Consider the following 22,226-nt stretch of genomic DNA (forward strand, 5'->3'; position numbering starts at 1 on the left):
ATGATTCAGAATTTCACATAAATACTTAGAGCAACAGAACCCACCCACTCCACCTAAAACTATGGTTTGACATTCAACCATTGGACTTTTCTGTACATTAGGTATGAAAGTGGGATGTTGCCTGGACTCTCTTACTGATCTTCTTACCATCTTGCCTGTATTCAATACATTTGTGTGTATTTCTCACTTCCTCTTCTAATCGGCTGAGACATTGGGCGACTTCTGACCATATGAAATTGCCACTACGTGACCATTTTTGACCTACAAAATCCAGCAATTTCGTTACACTCTGATGAATTAAAAGCTCTTGGAACTGAGGCTCATTTTAGTCATCTTCACATCTTACAATGCCTTCTACATGGAAGAGTATCTGTAAGAAATTGATGGGATTAACTTTTATAGATTTTCTAGTTCTACCAGACAACATTATCCTACCTTACCTTTTATCCTTTTAATGCTAAAAAAAAAAAAAAAAAAAAAAAAAAAAAAAAATCTCTCCCTCTCTCTTTCCTCTTTCCCTCCCTGCCCCTTCTAGTAGTAACTTATATTCCTCCCTAACATTGGGTGTGCCCAAACCTTGGGTCCTGATTTTAGCTCTTTGTTTCTTCTCTTTCTCTTCTCTGAGTTCATATACTTTCATACCTACCATAATCAGTTTATACTGAAGATTATGCTAGCTATTTTCAATTATAATCTCTTATTTCAGAAGTACAACCTTCCATCTGGATGTCTGAGGACCTCCCACTGCCCCAAAGCCAACATGTCCAAAGTTGGCTCACCATTCACAAGAGGTCTTTCCTGAACATTCTACTTTTATCGTAGATGAAATAATTCTTCTAGGTTGCCAAGTTAGAGACACTGGTCACCTCTGGCCATTACAGTTCTTTACCCAAACAGTTATCCAGTCCTGTTCAGTTTCTAGAATACTTCTTGAATATATTCCTTCCCCTTCATTCTTTTTTGCTATCACACTGTGCCTGGATTACTTCCCCGCCCCCCAAACCTCTATCTTGGCCTTCTCTGACATAAAAATGCATTCTTCTACATCTTTATCATGTAGCTGTCCCCATGCAAGAACTCAGAGAGCTCACTACCACACCATCATATCAAATCTGAACTCCTCTGCTTGTCTGTCAAAGAGCTAATATTTGGTGTCTACTTATCTAATCTTATCTTCCACTGCTTTTGAAAAATATCTCTTCTCAAAATACTTTGCTCACACTTCTATTAAAGGCCTTTTCACATTATGTTGTCTACATGTCTCCTCTGTAAGCCAAGATTCTAGAGCTTAATCTCCATAGGAATCAGAACAGAGCACAGTACCCAGTAGGTATTTATAGGGGTTTGTTGAATAAGTAGATTGTTACTCAGGATAAGATCAGACAGGAAGTTATTAAAGTAAATTAGCCATAATGTGACAGCAAAAGGACTGGAGAAGTCTCCCTCTTAAAAGTTGTTGTAACACCTTGTATTTAGTTTCGTGACACTTACTTCAACTCATCTAATTGTGCGATTTGTTTAATGCCTGCTTCCTCATTCTACTTCTAAGTGCCATGTGGAAGACTCAGTGGCTTATTCACTGCAGTATCCCAGCAGTCTGGCCTAAACGAGTTCAAGGAATGTGTAATGGACATTAGTTGAGTGAATATATTAGAATCTCCCTTTTATCGAAGCTGGAGTCCTTACCGGTCCCTATACCCCCATTTACCACCAAACATTCCTACTTCCTTTCACCTGTAATACTGTTCTCTACTACATAAATCTTTAAAGCCTAACCTAAAATCTCACTTGCTTCTAGAAAACTCTCCTGACTATTCTAGACCCTTTATCTATCTCTGATAATTTATCCCTGACCTCTTATCATATCTACTAGAGGCCCGGTGCACGAAATTTGTGCACAGGGGCGGGGGGGGGGGTGTCCCTCAGCCCAGCCTGCACCCTCTCCAATCTGGGACCCCTCAAGGGCAGTCAGACATCCCTCTCACAATCCAGGATTGCTGGCTCCCAACTGCCTGCCTGCCTTCCTGATTGCCCCTAACTGCTTCTGCCTGCCAGCCTGATCACCCCCTAACCACTCCCATGCCAGCCTGATTGATGTCTAACTGCTCCCCTGCCAGCCTGTTTGCCCCCAACTTCCCTCCTCTGCTGGCCTGGTCACCCCTAACTGCCCTCCCCTGCAGGGTTGATCGCCTCCTACTGCCTTCCTTGCAGGCCTGGTGCCTCCCAACTGCCCTCCCCTGCTGGCCATCTTGTGTCCACATGGGGGCAGGATCTTTGACCACATGGGGGCAGCCATATTGTGTGTTGGCGTGATGGTCAATCTGCATATTACTCTTTTATTAGATAGGATAGAGGCCTGGTGCATGGGTGGGGGCCAGCTGGTTTGCCCTGAAGGGTGTCCCGGATCAGGGTGGGGGTTCCCTTGGGGCATGGGGCGGCCTGAGCAAGGGGCCTGTGGTGGTTTGCAGGCCGGCCACACACCCTGGCGACCCAAGCAGAGGCCCTGGTATCTGAAATTTATTTACCTTCTACAATTGAAATTTTGTAGCCTGGAGCGGAGCCAAGCCTCCTGCTTGCTCCGTGGCGGGCAGCCATTTCTCTTGGGGTTTGTGTATCTTCTATAATTGAAACTTTGTAGCCTTAAGCGGAGGCCTGGGCCAGCCAGGGTGTGCGGAAAGCTTTGCTTCTTCCATTGCCGAGGGCAACCCTAGCCTCCTGCTCTTTCCAGCTCTGTGGCTGCCACCATTTCTATTTGGATTTATGTATCTTCTATCATTGAAACTTTGTAGCCTTGAGTGGAGGCTTAGGCTGGCAAGGGCAGGCGGAAAGTTTGGCTTCCTCCATTGCCTGGGAAACCCAAGCCTCCCTCCTGCTCTCTGTGGCTGTAGCCATCTTGGTTGGGTTTATTTGCATACTCGCTCTGCTTGGATGGTGGGCATGGCTGGTGGGCGTGGCTTGTTGGTGTAGCGGAGTGATGGTTAATTTGCATATTACTCTTTTATTAGGTAGGCTATTCTACAGAAAACCAATGATCTCTAAATGAGATCATTATTACCTTATCCTTTAATTGCTTCCTCTATTAAAAAATCTTTTCTCTACAAGAAATGGCCCACTCTGGATACAAACAACAAACTTCTCTTATATCTTCCAATACCTGTACAATATGAAGCATATAGCTAACCCTCAATAACTACTCACTGGTTATTTGGGGGGAAATGAGGCCAGGAACCAGCTTTATCAGGAAAACCATTCTTCCAGCTTTATCAGGAAAACCATTCTTCCAGCCTATTCTTTGTTGTTGTTTTAATTAAATCTTCATTGTTGAAAGTATTGCATATGTCTCCCTTTTCTTCCCATTGAGTCCCTTCTAACCCCCCCCCACTCCCACCCTCTAACACCTTATTCTTTGTAAGTGATCTTAATCAGAGCAATTCAGATTATTTAGAGAGTAAGAAGTCTGTACCTTAATTTGTAGTAAATATGTCCTTAAGCAGAGGATATGATGTACTAGTAAAAATAAAATGATATTTTAAACTTAGGAGCAGGTTATTAACAGGATAAATCCAACTTTGAATCATTTTTCTTAAAGCAAATGATTTCTACACCAAATCTTCATTTATCACATACTAAAATAACATTTTATTCTCTCAGGACTGCTTATCATAAAGAGAACAGGACTTGGGAAAGATAAGGGACTCTGAGGATAAAACATCTGGAGGAAATTCTCATTCTGGCTAAACTGAGTGTGTCACATGTTCTGCTCATTCTTAGCCTCATATCATTGCTCAGAGCTGGCTTGTAAAGGATATTTGTTTCCCAAATTATTAAGGCAATAAAAATAGAAAACAGGAGAAGACATATTTGGCATTAATTCTTAAATTCATTCATTCATTTACTCAGCCAATAATATTTAGTGAGCATCAGTTTTATACCTCATATGATGCCAGGCACTGTGGAAGACTAAAAGATGAATTAGAAAAGTTTATTCAGATCACTAAGAGAAAATAATATAAGACAGACAGTGCTGAAGTGTCCTATTTAAAATGCTGTACAAAGAGGAAGAACATTCTTTTATTCTGGGAGAGTTAGGAAAGTTTCTTAGAACAGGTTGTATCCGAGATGGACCTTAAAATATGGGTATGGCTTAGATATGCAGAGATGTGAAGAATGGGCACATAGGCTCAAATAACAGGATGAGCAAAGGCCCACTGGAGTTAACGTTCTGCTTGGCAAAGGCACTGTGGAGCAGAAACAGGAAATAAGGTTGGGCCAGATGTAGAGGGGCTTGAGAACCAAGCCAAGGAGTGAGTCTTCACCTTTGTGAATAGAGCAGCAATTCTCAAATTTTTATGTACACACAAATCACCTGGGGATTTTGTTACAGTAGATCTGGAGTGGGACCTGAGATTCTGTATTTCCAACATCCTAGGTGGTGCTGATATTGGAAGACCAAATCTTGAGTATCAAGACCATGGATACATAGACAGTGGGGAGCCACTGCACAGAGAAACTGCCTGATCTCCAGTGTGTTCCAGGAAAACTAAATCTGAAAACAATGGGTCAGGCAGATTGGAAAGGAGAGAAGCTATAGACTGTGGTCTTCAGCACTGGTCGTCCATTAGATCAGCTGGGAAGCTTACACCAAGGCCCTACTCCCAGAGATTCTTATTTAATTGGTCTGGAGTGGGGCCCAGATTTCAGCATTTTTAAAAGTTCTCCAGGGAATTCTAATGAGCAGTTGGGGCTGAGAACCTTTACTGTAGATGATACAGTAAATATTGTAATCACTCAGGCAAAGATGATGATTTAAACTAGGGCAATGGCAGTGAGAACAGAGTGGAGGGGCCAGTGGTATAAATGTAGAAGAAATAGACTTTAGCAACTATCTGGGCAGCACTATAGAAGTATGGCTGCAACATCATTCATTTCTTCTCGTTAAAGACAGTTTGGTGAAATGGTTAAGAGTACAGGCTCTAGAACCAGACGGGCTGGGTTTAAATTCCAGCTCTATTTATTAGGGGTGTGTGTGTGTGTGTACACTGGGCACGTTCCTTAACCTTTTTATGACTTAATTTTCTCACCTATAAATTGGGGATATAACAATAACCAACATATGGAGTTGTTGTGGAGATTAAGTGCGTTAACATATATGTAAAACCTTTAGAACCATGCTTGGCACATAGGAAGAGCTATGAAAATGTGTGTTGTTATTATTAGCAATAGAGGCCCGATGCACAAAATTCGTGCAAGAGTAGGCCTTCCTTCCCCCGGCTGCCAGCACCGGCTTCCCTCTGGCACCCGGGACCCAGGCTTCCCTCTGACTGCCACCTGAGACCCAAGCTTTCCTCTGGCCACCAGCAGGCACATGGGCTTCCCTCGCAGCCCCGGCTTCATCCAGAAGGTCGTACGGAAGGACGTCTGATCTAATTAGCATATTATGCTTTATTATTATAGATGGTTCATCATCTATTCTGATCTCTCCAGGGTGTTGAGCTGCATGTAAGGCTGATCTGGAAGAGGAAAAGTCCTTGAAGGCTCTCAACCCTCAGCCAATTTGAAGTCATAGGGTTACCTGTTTCATAAATCCAATTGGATCTAAGTGGCATACTCTGCCTCCCTCCATCCCAGACCCCATTCCGAAGGTCTCTAAAAGTAATAGCCAAGGAGTTCCTACTTGAATTGCTGGTCCTTGGTGCTGCGTGTCTTGGCCAGGAAGCGCTCTGCCAGCTTTTCCAGGTTGCGGGAGTAGTCCATCTCAATCTCAGCCTTCTTTCGGAAGAAGTCCTGGAGGTCCTGCAACAGCTGCACCCGGAGCTCACACTGCTGATCCAGGCATTTCATCTGCTCTGTGAGCTGAGCGCGGATCTCTGCAACAACAAAAGACAAGATAGTCATACAGAGATCCCTAAAGGGAACCATACAGGCCAACATTTACCCCTTCCTTTTACTTGATCCCTGTCCTGGGGGGTTTGGGGGGGGGAGGAGGAAGAGGAGGAGGAGGAGGAGGAGGAGGAGACGATTGAAAAACACTGGAACCAAAAATCTGCTGAATCATTTAAGAGAACGTGATTATTAGACATAATGATATTCACACCTGCCATTTATTGAACAATTTACTGTGTTTCTAGCAATGCCAGAATTTGGGCTCTCTTCTGGCAAACAGCCTAATGAATTTTCTCCCAACCATTCTGTTGGGTAGGTACTACTTTCATCCCCATTTTAAGATGAGGAAACTGATTCTTAAAGGAGTGAAGTGATTAGATTCAAACCCAGACAGATTGACTTTAGAGCCCAAGTTCCTACTTGTTTTACTTTTTCTGCATCTTTGTGAATTAGAGTGAGGATCAGGATATTTTAATAGAGATAGAAAGGGCCCTGCCCAAGGTCAAATAGTGGCAATCAAGAATGAAACAAGCACCAGGTCTCCTGTCAAACAGATTCCATAGTTTCCAATATCACAGAATGTAAATCAGCCTTCAAGAAGTTGATATTTTTCACCAACAAATATCACTCATATCTCTGTTGCTTCACCCCCACTGATGCTCAGAACTCCTGCTTCGTCAAAGCTAGAAATATTCTGGATAAGCTCCAGCTTGGCAGATTTCTGCCTGGCCAGAGTCCTCGTACAGGGCTAACAAACACCCTCTCTGGAACTGCAGCAATGATTGCTCCAGCTGCAACCAGATCTGCCTCAAATGCAATACTGCATTTGTTACTGACAGGAGACCTGGCACCCAAAGGAAGCAGCTTGCCAAAACCAGACTGCTTGTCAGCTCAGAGAAGGCCTGCAGTGCGGATCCTGCTGAAGTTATGTCCCAATCCCCATCTGAGTAAATAACAATGGAGCCATTTCTTTCATTCCTTTGCCCTCCAAGCCTGCTCAGCTCAGTGCATTAGGATGTGACAGTCACTCCAACCCCAGGAAAAAAGAGTACCCATATTATTATGCCTTTCCTTATACATGCTCCGAATTCATTCCCAGATAGTAGAGCTGTAACAATGTTTTCTGTCTATGCTGTGTAATGCATGGAGCAGGAGGATCTACAGTTTTCATCTGAGCTGTGGATAAATCAGAGGCAAATCAAGCATCAGGGCTATGATGTTGAAAGGTACGCCAAGCACTCCTTTAATGAAGCAATGAGGAATGGGTAAATGATGCATTTAGCTTTCCCTAAAGGAGGCAGGGGTTCATAATCTATCCCCATCTTCATTTTGTTACTCTTTTCATAGATACTAGGATGTAGCAAAAGTATCTGATCCTTTATGGGTCATCTTAGGTGATCTGCAAGTGCCATTCTCACCCTCTTCGTCCACACGCCTCCCCCTTGCCAACCACCATGCCAACCAGGTCTGCAGTAACCTCACCTGAACTGAAACTGAGCACCGTAGGATTGTTTCAAGCAGACAGAAAGCTGTGCAGAAAAGCCACGTACCTCATCACTCATCAAAGCTCTCTTGTTCTGTGTTTTTATGGGAGTCTGATTACAAGGGTTGTTGAAGGGGGATGATTCGCAGAGGGCATGTCAGGCATACGGTTCTTGCCAGAGATTTCTGGGCTTTTATTTATTTTTTTTTTTAAGAAACTGCTTTTTAAATATATATATATATATATATATATATATATATATATATATATATATATATATTTTTTTTAAGATTAACATTTACTTATTTATTTTGTTAATCCTCACCCAAGGATATTTTTCCATTGATTTTTAGAGAGAGTGGAAGGGAGGGGGAGAGACACAGAGAGAGAAACATCAATGTGAGAGAGACACATCCATTGGTTGCCTCCCACATAGGCTCCGACTAGGGCTGAAATCGAGCTTGCAACCAAGGTACATGCCCTTGACCGGAATCGAACCTGGGACCCTTCAGTCTGAAGGCTGATGCTCTATCCACTGAGCCAAACCACCTAGGGCAATTTCTGGGCCTCTCAAAGGCAACAGCCCTTTCCTACAGGCATCTGTACCCTTCCATCTATTGACAGATAGAGGTCGTAGTCATTGGGTGGGCAAAGAGGACATTTATTGATATTACTTACAACTGATCCATTCAATAAGAATCAGGGCGAAAAGGTACCTTTTTGGGTGAAAAGGTACCCCGTCAGTACCAGATGTGGAAGAGGATGTGGATGGGCGATGGGGCTATCAGGCCCTTCTGAGTCACCTGTAATTCATTTAAGACTTTGCATCAATAACCTCACTAACCATGGAAGTGGAAAGAAACATGGTGGAATGGAAGATGCCCACCCTTCACCACCGAAAGAGGGAGCTAGGCAAATTCCCTTGATACCCATGAAGTTCCAGAGGTAGACCACTCCAAGGCTGTCCTATGCAAGGAACCAGCACTTCAGAGGAGGCCTCTGAGATATGCGAATTAATTTAAGAAGCCCCACCCCCAAGCACATACAGCCAGCACAGCATTCCACCCTGACTTTCTCAGGTGCCTCAATGAGTGAGCAGCACAACACAAAGTGATCCTACTTGTGCTCTAGTCCAGTGGTCACCAACCGGTGGTCTGCGGACCACTGGTGGTCCACGAGGTCCAAAAGGTTGGTGACCGCTGCGTCTAGTCCAAACATGGCTCTAAGGGCCTAAATCACCCATCAGCTGGAAGATGGAGAAGGGGAGAGCCAAAAGTGACCCATCAGGCATCCTTCCAGGCCCTAAAGGAAAGGGAACATGTAGGTGTTCACTGAGCACCCTTTATATAGATCATCTCATTTAATCTTCACAACTAGGCCCTAAATTATCCCCAATTATCCTGATTGCACAGATGAGAAAACTGAAGTGAGACTCGTGAATTAATTTACAAAAAGGTCATACAATTAGGTGCAAGTGGGGCTGAAGCTAAATTAAGGTTTGTCTGACTTGTCAAAGAAATTGATCCTGGGGCAAGGAGACAAGAAGAACAGAACGTGAGTCTGGAGTAGCTGAAGGTATTTCTGCGTAAATCAGTTTCTATAGCTCTCACCCTGGAACATTCCCTTCCCCACTTTCCAGTTGACAGGTGATTCAGTCAGTGACAGAAGCGGAAGAGGATGTGGAGGGCAATGGGGCTATCGCAGAGTCAAGTATGGACTAGCCCACTGACTCACTAACTGAGCCACATTTTGGTCAGTCCCCAACAGGGCTGGGTCCTTCCCTGCTTCCTAAATCTACTCTACAGGGCAGTTTTGGAGGAAGCGCTTTTCTTGTCCTGTGAGCTCACCCTGAGGTCTGCCAGTAAGCCCAGGAGGCAGAGAAAGTGAGAAAGCAATATCCCCATCCCTGAACCAGGAAAAGAAGAATGCATCTCTGCTAACAGATACCACCTGCCACTGGAGTAGATCTGCGATTTGACACCACTGAGCACCTCCCTCCCCCACAACCTGCCTAGAAAGAGAGGCCTGCCTGGCTTCCATTCTCAGAGCACCCACCCAGACATTTAAGGGAGACTACAACCACCCCCATCTCCAGGCTGCAGCCTAAGACAGAATAGCTGCTCTGTCCAAGGTAAAATGTGCTGCTTTAGGTTTTTGCTGCCGCTGCAAAGACAAACAATGGTACCCAAGAAGGCAGCTGTGCCAGCCCCAGTCATCTGTCCATGCACAGAAGGGGCAGGAAACAATAGGCCACTGAATGCCAGCACGCCTGGGCCATGTGCCCAGACTGGAGGCCCCTCTGCACTCTGACCTAACCACAAACTCTAAGGGCAGAAAGAAGAAAGGGGCAATTTATAAAAACATGAAGGAATTCCTCACAGTTCCATCGTGTGCTCAGGCAAGTATGCACATACACACGTGTGTACACTCAAAGACACACACATTCACACCACCCACACTATGTTCCACTGTAACAACTCAAGAAGGCTTTACAAATCCGGTTATAGCTGGATGAGAGCTCCTGGGAGGGGTGATGGGGTCCTTACCAGTTCTGTCCTAGAACTACATGGGAAGAAGTCAAGCTCTCGGTTTCCCGAAGCAGCTATATCTCAGGGCATGAATGGAGCCAAAGTACAAAGGTCACCATGAACTACCTGGAGTGATCAAGGACCTGCCACACCAACAATCATGTAGACACTAAATTATAAAACATGACAAAAATGACCTCCCCTGGGCACCTAACACAACCCATTTATTCAGCAACTCTTTGCTGAGCCCCTACTGTATAGCAATCCCTGTGCTAGATGATGGTGATGGAAAACAAAACAGGCCCAAGCCCTGTCCTAATGAAGCATGGCTTGACAAAGAAAAAGAAAAGGAAGCAAAGACAGTCTTACTGCTTCTGTTCTGAATATTCTTTATTATAACACAGCCACGGAACTAAGTTCCAACCTGAAGACCAAAGATTTATAAATCATCAATAGCAGACAAAAGAAATCAAGCAACAACCCTAATAAAAATTCAATGTCCTGACTTTTTTTCCATTGCATTTTTTAAAAAGTGACCCTTGAATAAAAACTGCAGCTTCCCTTGCAAACAACTTTTCTGAGTTTCAGAGCTGACCTTTGGTTGATAGTTCATCCAAGAGTCAAGTCAAAATTTAACTCCACTGTTCTGGAGTTAGACAGTGGTGATAGTTACACAACCTTCTGAATATACTTTTTAAAAATCCCACTGAATTTTACAATTTAAAAGGGTGAATTTTATGATATGTGAATTATATCTAATTAAAAATTTTCAACCTAACCAAATAGCATGTTCTGTTGAGCATTGTACTTCCAGCTAACAGGCACCAAAAGGAGGGAGGAATTCTTGGTTTCCATTTCTCCATTTGTATGAGCTGATTCTCAGTTCTGCATTGAATATTCTTAAAGCTGCCCCTCTGGACAGCAAGCTTGGCCATAACATTGAAATCCATTGGTAGATCACCATTCCATCATTTCCAAAGTATGTCTAATCAAAACCTGGCAAGGAATAGTTTTTTGTTTTTGCTTTTTAAAAATCCTCACCCAAGGATATGTTGATATGTTTTTATTGGCCCTAGAGAGAGAGTATGGGAGAGAGAGGATGAGGGAGGGGGAGAGAGGGAAGGAAAGAGTGGAGGGGGGGAGAGAAAGAGAGAGAGACGCCAATAGGTTGCCTCCTCTATGTACCCTGACCAGGGATCTAACTCACCACCTAGGTATGTGCCCTGATGGGGAATCAAACCCACAACCTTTTGATGTACGGGATGGTACTCCAACCAAGCCACCCAGCCAGGTCAGGCAAGGAATGTTTTTACGCATGAGTTAATCAAGTCCAGGATCAGCAGATATATCCAGCAAAGCTCCCTCTCGGAAGTGCTGACTCCTTGTCCATTCTTGGGTACAGCTGAGATCCTAACTACACCTGTCCTGGGAGTTAGAAGGAGGCTCATTTTCTTTTTTTGAAAGATGCTGACGGGTCACATGAAGAATGAAATTGGGGGGGAAAAAACAAAACTAGGTACTGATTATTTAACAAAAACGATCAGGGACCTGCTACACCAACAATCATGTAGACACTAAATTATAAAACACCTGCAATGCAGGTGACACAGTCCTCTGAATATTGTCCTCACTTTAGAGAAAACCCAAGAAATTCACCAGTCAGCAGAATACAAGAGGATTTTGTTCAGTCTATAGCTTTCAATCCAGAGATATTAGCCCCATTCTTCCCCTCTTTCAAAATTCATCCTTCTTCAGGAATTTTCTCTGTTTAAGTCACACAGAACCCCCTCCCATGAATTCCACATTTCCAAGGACAAAGTGGGGATGGGAGGGCAGGCCAGAAAAAGATGTAATCTTTGGAGGGTAACACAGACATGTCCTTCCCTTGTCTTTGATGTGCTGGCACCTAGGGGACAGGAGCTGCTACTCCCACAGGTTCTGTTCAGAGCTGGCAGAGCATGAGATCAGCCCAGATTCCCCAGTGGGAACCGGGCCTGACTGCCAGTCTTTTTCCACAAAATCTGCCTCACCTGCCTTTAGCCCTTTCACAAACACATGACGTCACCTCAGCCATCTGAAGAATATTAATTCCTAGTACCTTTCCAGCAAGTGTTATATAAGAAGACAATTGAGGCTTTCATCAGGTTCTACCCTCCATATCTCTTACCAAGACCTCTTATCTCAAGGGTAATCAGCCCCTCTCAAAACTGTTCCCCAGGAAACAAAATGCTGGAATGCCCTGCCAAGTCTTGCTCTTTGCCCTATTTGTTTGCTTTTCTACAAACTCAGTAGTGGGAAGGCCCTTCACAATCCCTGTTCGAACGAGCAGAGAACCAAAGCCCACAGAAGGGAAAGGAATTGCCGGGGATCACACAGCCATTAGCTGCACATCTAGGCCTGAAACCCAGGTCACTGGGTTCCCAAGCCAATGTTCTTTCTTACTGCAAATATTTATTTGAGCTCCTTTTAGGAGCTCTGTGAATAGAAAGACAAAGTCTTCCCTGAAAGTTACCAGAGTAGTATGTGAGAAACAAGTGAAAAAACCTATAACAAACAAGGTGAAACGATAATATAAATAAATGAGGTGTGCACACTATACTGTGAGGGCAGAGCGAAGGGAGACATGTATCAGCTTCAACCTTCGGGGACTGATTATTATTACTAATCTATGAGTAGTCAGTGTTCCAAGAAAAGGCCATCAAGCTACTTTCAGTAAAGCAGAAAACTCAAAGAGTATGACTTTTACCCTATTAAATACAACGTAGAAACAGACATGTTAATCCAAACAGCCAAGCAACAAATAGCTACTAAAATTTCTAGAATGTGTGGATGTGATAAATACTTATAGTTTTTCTTTCCTTGCATCTATATTCTCCCTTCCTCTTAACCTATATTCTTTTGGTAAAGCTGATTCCACCTCTGCCCTCCCCAAAGGTGGTGGAAGTGACCTCCAGGCCTTGTTTGTAGACAATGAGTCTGAGACTGCTGCCATCTTGCTACCATGAATGGCAGGCCTGACTGAGAATAGAGCTGAGCTGAGAAAGCAGAGCTGAGAAACGGAAAAAGGAAATTTGAGCTCCTGAATCAAGTCATAGACAAATGCCAGCCTATCCATGGCCCTTTTAGTCACAGAAGCCACCTCATTCACTCCTTGCTTAGAGAAAGACTAAACTCCTTGAGAGGAAGAATTTGTTCGGTTCACCAACATACTCCTGAGACCCAGAAAATACCTGGCATACAGTAGGCCTTCTAATTTGTGGAAGAAAGAAAGGAGAGGAGAAAGAGAAGGAGAAGGGTGGACATAGGTCTGAACTAGCATTCTGAGGATGGGTAAAATTTCAGTAAATGGAAGGGTAAAGAGACAATATTCCAGAGGAAGATAAAATGTAAGCCAAGAGATGGGAATGTTGGAACGCAGCCTCTTTGTGAGGCCAGGAGGAGGACAGCTTAGCTAGAACAAAGAGGAGCGGCTCCGAAGGCTAACAGTAGTCTGGATTTCAAGCAGCCAGAAATGGAGGTGGTGAAAGTTTGTGCCATGATGAAAACCGAGTTGAAGGAAGATCAGAGTGGAAGAGGTCTGCTGGATGGATTCCTGGGCCTTCTAAATTAAGAGATGGAGTTCGCATTAATGAGCAATCCAGGCTGAATGATCCAGAGGTCAAACGAGTAGGAGATTTCCATGAGTGGAAAATCCCTGCACATACTAACACTAATCATTAGTAATAATACAGACTTTCAAGCCAGTGATTCTAAAGCTACTGATTCCAAACTATCCCTCTCTATCCAGTGGTAATCAAACTGAACATGTAGGAGAGACCATTGGGTTCAAAGGTAAGAGTTATCTTGGTGGGAGGAAGGAGGGGTAGTGAACTGGAGTCCTGGACTCCCTCACTTTCCGTTTGACTACAGTTCTCTCTGTGGAACTTTAAGGTTAACATCTTTAAAACTATCTGACCTGTGCAGCAGATTGTTCCCAAGTTATGAAAGAAAGAACCTCCTCATCCCTTGCATTAATTCCACAATACCTAAACACAATGCATGCCACTTTGGAGACAAAGAGAAACTAGCCAGTGGGAAGGAAGAGGAGAAAGATGGCCCCAAGAGTTTCAAAAGGACTTGCGATCATCCATTAACTTTCAAGCCCCCAAATGAAGCCACAGAGGCAGGAGGGTGTGGAGGGGATATCTCAACGAAGTTTAATCATCACAACTGCTTTGGCAAGCTGCCTCAGCTCTTTCAAGTTACTCAATAGAAAGTCAAAGACAAAGGGCTCCCAAATGAACAAGCTGCCACATCAAATGCCAAAGTAGTAATTCTAGCTCCTGGGTTTTGCCTGAGATATTTAAGAAACAGAATTTCCAAGATCCAAAGTCTAGAATTAACTTGTACTACAAACTAAAGACTTGGAAGGAGACGACCAACAGCTCCTCTGGGAAATGTCACTTGGTCTGATGCCCCTGATTCACTGCTAAAGGCAAACTAGAAATCAGTACCCAAGGATAATAATCAACCAACAAATCCAGCAAATAATGTATTTATCTTATGCTGTCTCTGTGCAAAGATCTGCGTGTTGAACCACTGGAACACACAAGAAAATGTAAGACATCGTCTTGCTCTCAAAGAGCTTATAATCCAATTGAAAAAGGGAGGATTAAGTGCAAAAATATTCAACAATATAAGACTAAGCCAAAATAGTAGTCCCAGACCCTGTTCAGAGAGGATATCATTATAAACCAGTGTGCTCTTGAATTAGTCTTGAGGCCTTGAGCTGGGGAGGATTTAAAGAGATGTACGGGTGAGAGAGGAAGTGGTCACTAAAGCAAAGGTAAGAAAGCAGAGATGGGCAGATCAATATCAGGAGGATGTGAGTAGAACACTGGGACTTAAAGGTTAACTCAGAAAGTATGGAAGGGGCAGGGAATGGAAAAGCAAGAAAGGGTCAGCATGCTCCACGAGTAGATCGGATACCAACAATTCCAAAGGGATCTGTAAACTGTGGGCAAAGCAAGGTAAGAGTCTAGTAAAGACGGACGGCACAAGCTGATTCAAAACCAGGGGATTCCCTACTAATCAACTCCTAAAACACCAGATGTCAATTTCAACTTGTCCACTAGAGTAACAGACAACGGCAAACAGTATGTTGTTCAATATTAAAACCCATACCCTAAATTCCTAGAGAGCTGGCTCTGGAGGGTTTGCTTCATTTTGCGCAAGATCCAACTTTGGCATACGGTACTGGCACATTGTTTCAGATTTACTGGTAGTTCAACAAGCACAGACCAAGCACCAATTAGTTGTAGGGGAGAGGGATAAACAAAGATAATTATGGAACATCAAGAGATTCACTTGGCCTTTAAAGTGTCTGTGGAACTTCCAGTTTTACTCTCCAGTCTGGAGTACTCAGGAGAGATTAAGTCTGGAAAAAGACATTTGGGAGCCATCAGCAAGTAGATGGGAATATGAAATTAACCACCAAAATGAATGCAGCTATCCATAGAAAGCATGTAGAACGAAAGAGAAGCAGGCTTAGGCCTGCAGACATACTCGTTTAAGTAGATAAGAAAGTAGGCTGAAAATGAAACTACACTGTCAATAACTGCAAGTCACTTAAATACACTAGAAGGGCCCAGAGTTTAACTTTGGCAATTCAGAGTTTATCATTATTGAAAGCTTGCTATGCTGGACTCAGTTTACCCATAACCCAAGATGAAAACGACTGCCTTGCCAACGGGTTGGAACAGCTTGTACTGCTCCAGGTGCAATGGCTGTTCCTGGTCCTTCATGTTGTTGGTGGACCAACCTGACAGAGCCTTGCCTTGTACCCATGCCACATGCTTCTCAATTCCCACCCCAGGGTTTCCCTGTTATCACTAAGGCACGATTTGGCGGGACTTGCTCAGACATTAGCCATGCGTCAAGAACACAGGGAAGCTGAAGCTCCATGAAGTCAACCCTTGACCAGTAAGAGATGAGAGCTTGCAAGTGAAATCATCTCCTTCCCCCAGTGGACTGTTCAGAGATGCAGTTAGCTTCACATGGTTTCTCTGAAGATGTCCCACAAGACCAGCTTATAAGCAGTCACTTAAATTTGCTCTCCCTCTCTCCCTTTCTTACTTCCCTTTTCTTCTCATTCCTGCTTCCCTGGGATGGATCTCCCAAATCAAGTGTAGGCTTTTGCCTCTGGTTATTCTAGGGAACCCAGACTAAGACACTTACCATGTGCTAGGAACTATTCTAGATGCTGGGTTGATAGTCCCTACCTTAATGAAACAGATTCCAATGAAAGTATCTGCTTAGCAGTTGCCTGAGAATAGCTAACCAATTATTTTTCAATGATCTAGGCTTTAATTCTAGCCTTGCCACCTACTACTTGTGTATATCCTTGAACAAGGCACTTAATCTCTCTACGTCTGTTTCATTATCTATAAAATGGAGTTTTTAATAGCAACCACTTGAATGAACTTATGAAGAGTAGAAGAGATAATGTATATAAAGTATTTATTACATGCCTGGTGTCCACTCCATTAAAAGTCAACCATGATTCCTCCCACTACACAGATGAGGGACCACTGAGGTTCAAAGAGATCAGTTAAAATTGCCTGAGATCAACCAGATGGTTACAGATCACAAACGGATTTGAACCTAGATGCACTTAATTCTAAAATCAGTGCTCTTAACCACTCTTTTACACTTATTTGTTTAAGACTGAGGAATGGATTCATTTTGTTGTCTTTCATAATAGAGGTCTATAGTTCTAGGCTGGTAATATCAATTTGTTAACAAAAGGGATCCCAGCCTGGGAGCAGGAGCTCAGTTGGTTAGAGTGTCCTCCCAATATGCCAAGGTTGGGGGTTTGATACCCAGTCAGGGCAAATACAAGAATCAACCAATGAATTCGTAAATAAGTGGAACAACAAATGGATGTTTCTCCCCCTCCTCCTCCCCGCCCCTCCAAGATCCTCTCTCTCAGTCAAAATCAATTTTTTAAAAAATTTTAAAAGGGATCCCTGAATTTCTTCAACTTGTCAAACAAAAGTCCTTATTCTCACTGTCTTAACTCTGCATATTTCAATGTATGTGTTTGGGTAGAATGAGAAAATACTGTTTTAGCATTTCTTCCTGAGGGCTATAGTGGCAAAAAGTCCACACTGCCACCCAGAGATGCTATCAACTAGAGAGGCAGCAAAGCAAAATCTGACTTTGGAACCAGACTTTCTGAACTCAAAATGCCAGCTCCACCACTTCCTTAGCTGTGTGGCCCTGGGCAAATTCCTTAACCTCTCTGTGCCTCAATGTCTCTATCTGCAAAAGTTCAACAACAATAGTACCTACCTCATTGGGCTTTTATGTGTTAATATTCATAAAATAATCTGAACAGTTTCTGGTATATTGTAGGCACTATATTTGTTGTTGTTAAATATATAAGTGAAATCTCTCTCATGAGCTCTTTGATCCTTTAACTTTCTGGACAAAAAGGTATAGAAAGTGAAAGGAATTACAGAGAAGAAATTACTGGTTTCCAAACTTTTACAAGCGCGCGCATACGCGCGCACGAGCGCGCGCACACACACACACACACACACACACACACACACACACACACACACACAAGTTTCATGAAACAATACATATCCTTAGTATATGCCATAAACTCTGATATTTTCTATATCTTTCTAAATGGTGGTTGTGGCCCACTAATTTGATTTCATGACCTAGTAGAAGGTCTTGGCCAAAAATTTAAAAGCTCTAGAATAAACCACATGACCACCAAAAGCAGAACTAGAACACAGAGTCTTTAAACCATTAAACTCCTTCTTCATAGTTATTATTAAATCAGAAAGGGCCTAAGTTTCACTTCTTGCTGGAAAAGAAACTGTACATTCTGGGTCCTCCTCCCATTCCCTCCACAGTTCATGTGATCACTAGATATTCAGAGAACACCAAGGAACCAGGGTCACTTCCTGTCTATGTAACACCTGTTACTGTTGCCCAATCCAACGGGCCACTATTCTGTACCAGGGAGAGTTCCCTGGCCTGTCCTCTGAGTTTTGTCCTCTTGATTTCAAGGCTGAGCAACTGTAGTCACCTGTCGTACCATTGGAGCAAAAAAGTTGCTGATCTAACACAACAAAACAATGTCGGTATGCATTTAATAAACTGATTACAAGAAGAATAGATGAACCTTATTAATGATTACGTGTTTGTTAGTGTTTTGTTTTGTTTTAAAAAAAGCACAGTTCTTATCTCTTGGAGATAAATACTAAAGTATTCAAGGACGAATAATGTCTGCTATTTGCTTCAAAGAAATGGAGGGAAGTGGGAGTAGGTGGGGGATACAGATAAGTAAGACTGGCAATGAGCTGAGGATTATCAAAACAGGGTGATGGGTACATGGGGTTTCATAACACTTCTCTCTCTACTTTGCACAGGCTTGAAATTTCCAAAATTAAAGGTTTTAAAATCTAATTAAGGGCATAATTGTTGTTGTTTTTTTAAAGAGATTTACAGGAAAAGCAAAAGAACATGAAAGAAGCAGAAAAAAAATGTCCAGAGATATATTACAGGGCAATTTTCTTAAAAAGAAGGAAGAATTAAATCTATAGGGAGAAAAGGCATACTATATACCAGGAAATGTACATAAACAATAAACATCAAGACATATGATGTTTAAATATTTGAACTCCAAGGATAAAGAAAGAAAAAGCAACTTTTCTAACAAAATAGGGGGGAAAATCAGGGTGGGCTCTGATTTCTTCATAGCAACATTTGAGGCCTGAAGATAATGGAGCCACATCTGAAAAGTCTGAGGGAGAGTTACTGTTATCCAGGCTGAGGAAAGTGGGAAAAAGGCTCAGACATTCTCATACTTGAAAGATCTCGACCTTGAGAATACCCATGAATCCTGCATCCAGTAGATAAAAAAGTAAATAAAAATGGGAGTATGCAGGTCAAAATGCTAATGTTAGAAACCCTGCCAAGGAAATAATCCAGAAAGCTACAAAAATTGGGAGATGGGGAAGAGTGGTACAATGCACTATAAGATGAATCACCTAATCTTTCCAGGCAAGGAATCAGCCAACCTGTCTAAAAGTGAAGATTTAGCTATAAATACAATAAAAAAATATTCATAATGATTTCAGTCTCCAAATGATTTTCTTAACCTAAGAATTTATAGAAATGATTTTAATTATTTTTAACCTTAGAATTTATAGAAACTTATCTTTTGTAAAGAAGAAACACTTATCAGAAGTTCAGCAGTTCTTTCACTTTCATTTCATAATTTTCTTCTGCTAAACTCAAATAAAATTAATTCAATTGTTTTTATTTTTAAAGCACATGGCATGTTGTCCTCACCTGTCACCCTTCTGTTTATGTGTACCGCATGTTAAAACTGGAAGAGAAAAGGACTTGTATGCATGCATATAAGCATAACCAATGGACACAGATAGTAGGAGGGTGAGAGCATGTGCTGGGGGGTGGGAGTGGCTGAGCAGTGGTCAATGGGGGAAAAAGGAGACATATATAATACTTTCAACAATAAAGAATTTAAATTAAAAAAAAAAAAAACTGGAAGAGAAAGTCCATGTACCTCATCACCAAAATCCACCGCCTTATCTCCCTACCAGCCTTCCCTGTCACAGCTCCGGTCCTAGGCTTATCTTTCTACCTGCACACCAGAATCCACCTCTTTTTGCTCACGCAAGGCCTTTGCTTCTAAAATTACGCACTTAAGTTGACCCTTGAACACCAGTTTGAACTGTATAGGTCCACTTATCTGCAAAATTTTTTCAATAAATATGCAGTCAGAGCTATGTGTCCCTGGGTTCCACATCTGCAGATTCAACCAACCACGGGTCAAAAACAGATTTCGATCTGTGGTTGGGAATCTGCTTATGCATTGTTGTACATCATTTTATATAAGCATTTGAGCACCTGTGAATTTTGGTATCCACTGGGAGTCCTGGAACAGGATAAACTGGATGACAGTTAAGTTTTGGGGAAGTCAACAGTTATGAGTGGATTTTTGACTGTGGGGCATCAATGCCCCTAATCTCCATGTTGTTCGAGGGTCAACTGTATTTTCTGTATTATCATTTTCCTCTCTCTATTGGATTATTGTCATAAGCAAATAAACATGCTATATTTCCTCCCCCATCTTATTAAAAAACACACAAAAACATTTCCCTTGATCTCCTCTACTTCCCCAGTTACATTTTAATCTTGCCTTCTCTTTATGATAAAACTCAAAATGATTGTCCATATACACTGCCTCCACTTTTTTTCTTTAGCCTCCCACTTGCCAAATATGGCCAATTCTTAGGACTCGACTTATTCCACCACCACCAGGACTAGACAGAGGTGATGGTGGAGTAAGTGGAGTCCTGAAAATTGGCCCCAGACACCATCCTCTCAATGTCCTTCTCCTCTTTCCCAACTTCTAATGCTGAAACACTCCAGGGCTGTCTAAGGACCTCTATTCCATCTCTATTTGCTTCCTAGTATATCTCTTCCAGTTCTGTGCCTGGTGCTTCCCTAATTTGTATCTCCAGTCCAGAACTCTCCTTAAACTCCTGCCTCCTATAACTGACTTAACATTTCCTCTTGGATGGCTGATAGGTATTTAGAATTTAACATGCCCAAACCTGAGCTCTTAATGCCTTCCCTTATCCTCATGTTTTCTATTTCAGTAGTGGCACCATCGTTATCTTCCAGACCAAAAAGCTACTATTGACTCTTCTCTCTCTTTCTCAAGTCTCAATCCAATTCATGAGCAAATCATACTAGCTCTAACTTCAAAATGGGTGCAGAATACAACCATTTCTTATCTCCTACACCACCATTTATGACTTAGTCCAACTCAGCATTTATTTTGTTCTGAATTACTGTCGCAGCTTCTTAACTGGTCTTGCTGCTACCATTCTTGCTCTCCTATAGTCTACTCCCTGCTCATCAATCACCCTCCAACAGCTTCCCAGTGGAGAAAAGCTGAAGGCTTTCCAAAGCCTTACATGGTCTAGTTCCTGGCTATCTCTCCAGTCACTCTGATATGTTCACCCTTACTTACTGGTCTCCAGCCACACTGGCCTGGCCTCTCTGTTTACAGAGCATGCCAAGCACACCCTCACCTCAGGCCTTTGCATATGCTTCCCCTACTTTCACAGGGTTAGCTCCCTCACTTCATTCAGTTCTCGCTCAAATGTTGCCTTCTCAGAGCAGCCTTTAGGTCACTTCGTCTGAAAGAAGCCCTGACACTCTATGCCCTCACCCCATTTTATTTTTGTTCATGACACTTATACATCTGTTTAGGTATTTATCATCTCCTCCCACCAGAACATAAGCTTCATAATAGCAGGAACTTTGTTCACTGCTGATCCTTGGTGCCATAGTGCCTAAAACACAGTAAGTACTCAATGAACACTCATTGAATGAATGAATGAACAAATGAATGAATGACTGAGACTTTGGATATTCAGTTTTGCTTAGATTTTTTATAATTAGCATTTCCTTTTTCTTTTTTTTTTAAGCCTCAGACAGTAAGGGAGAAAGAGACAGTAAGGGAGAAAGAGAGAGAGACAGAGAGAGAGAAACATCAATCAGCTGCCTCCTATATGCACCCCAACTAGGAATCGAACGTTTCAGTGTAAGGGACAATGTTCCAACCAACTGAGCCACACTGGCCAGAGCTCCTATTTTTTAAGAAATCAATAGCTATTCCTTTAAAAAATAAAACAAAAAACAACAACCAAATGCCAGTTTAATCAAAAGTCTTTTAATCAAAGAAGAGATGCATTACTAATCAGTTCTGCTATATTCTGACAAGTGTTTTTTCCCACTATTTATGACTAGAGGCCTGGTGCACAAAATTTGTACACAGGGGGCGGAAGGTCCCCTCAGCCCAGCCTGCACCCTCTCCAATCTGGGACCCCTCAAGGGATGTCCAACTGCCCGTTTAGGCCCGATCCTACTTGGATCGGGCCTAAACGGGCAGTCGGACATCCCTCTCACAATCCAGGACTGCTGGCTCCCAACTGCTCACCTGCCTGCCTTCCTGATTGCCCCTAACCGCTTCTGCCTGCCAGCCTGATCACCCCCTAACCACTCCCCTGCCAGCCTGATTGATGCCTAACTGCTCCCCTGCCAGCCTGATTGCCCCTAACTGCCCTCCCCTGCCAGCCTGGTCCCCCCCCCAACTGCCCTCCCCTGCAGGCCCGGTCGCCCCCAACTTCCCTCTTCTGCTGGCCTGGTCACCCCTGACTGCCCTCCCTTGCAGGCCTGATCATCCCCAACTGTCCTCCCTTGCAGGCCTGGTCCCTCCCAAATGCCCTCCCCTG

General features: G+C 43.0%; 1 protein-coding gene across 7 annotated transcripts in view; it reads right to left on the reverse strand.

Annotated features, from left to right (window-relative positions):
* SRGAP2 (SLIT-ROBO Rho GTPase activating protein 2) overlaps positions 1 to 22,226 on the reverse strand; it is a 250,759-nt gene that overhangs the window by 148,218 nt on the left and 80,315 nt on the right. For all 7 annotated transcript variants that reach the window (XM_079760402.1, XM_079760399.1, XM_079760401.1 and 4 more), the window contains exon 3: positions 5,675 to 5,867. In XM_079760402.1, coding sequence (XP_079616528.1) covers positions 5,675 to 5,867 — 193 coding nt within the window. The remainder of the gene's footprint in view (positions 1 to 5,674; positions 5,868 to 22,226) is intronic.

This window comes from Cnephaeus nilssonii (assembly GCF_951640355.1).
Source record: "Cnephaeus nilssonii genome assembly, chromosome: 21".
Taxonomy (NCBI): domain Eukaryota; kingdom Metazoa; phylum Chordata; class Mammalia; order Chiroptera; family Vespertilionidae; genus Cnephaeus; species Cnephaeus nilssonii.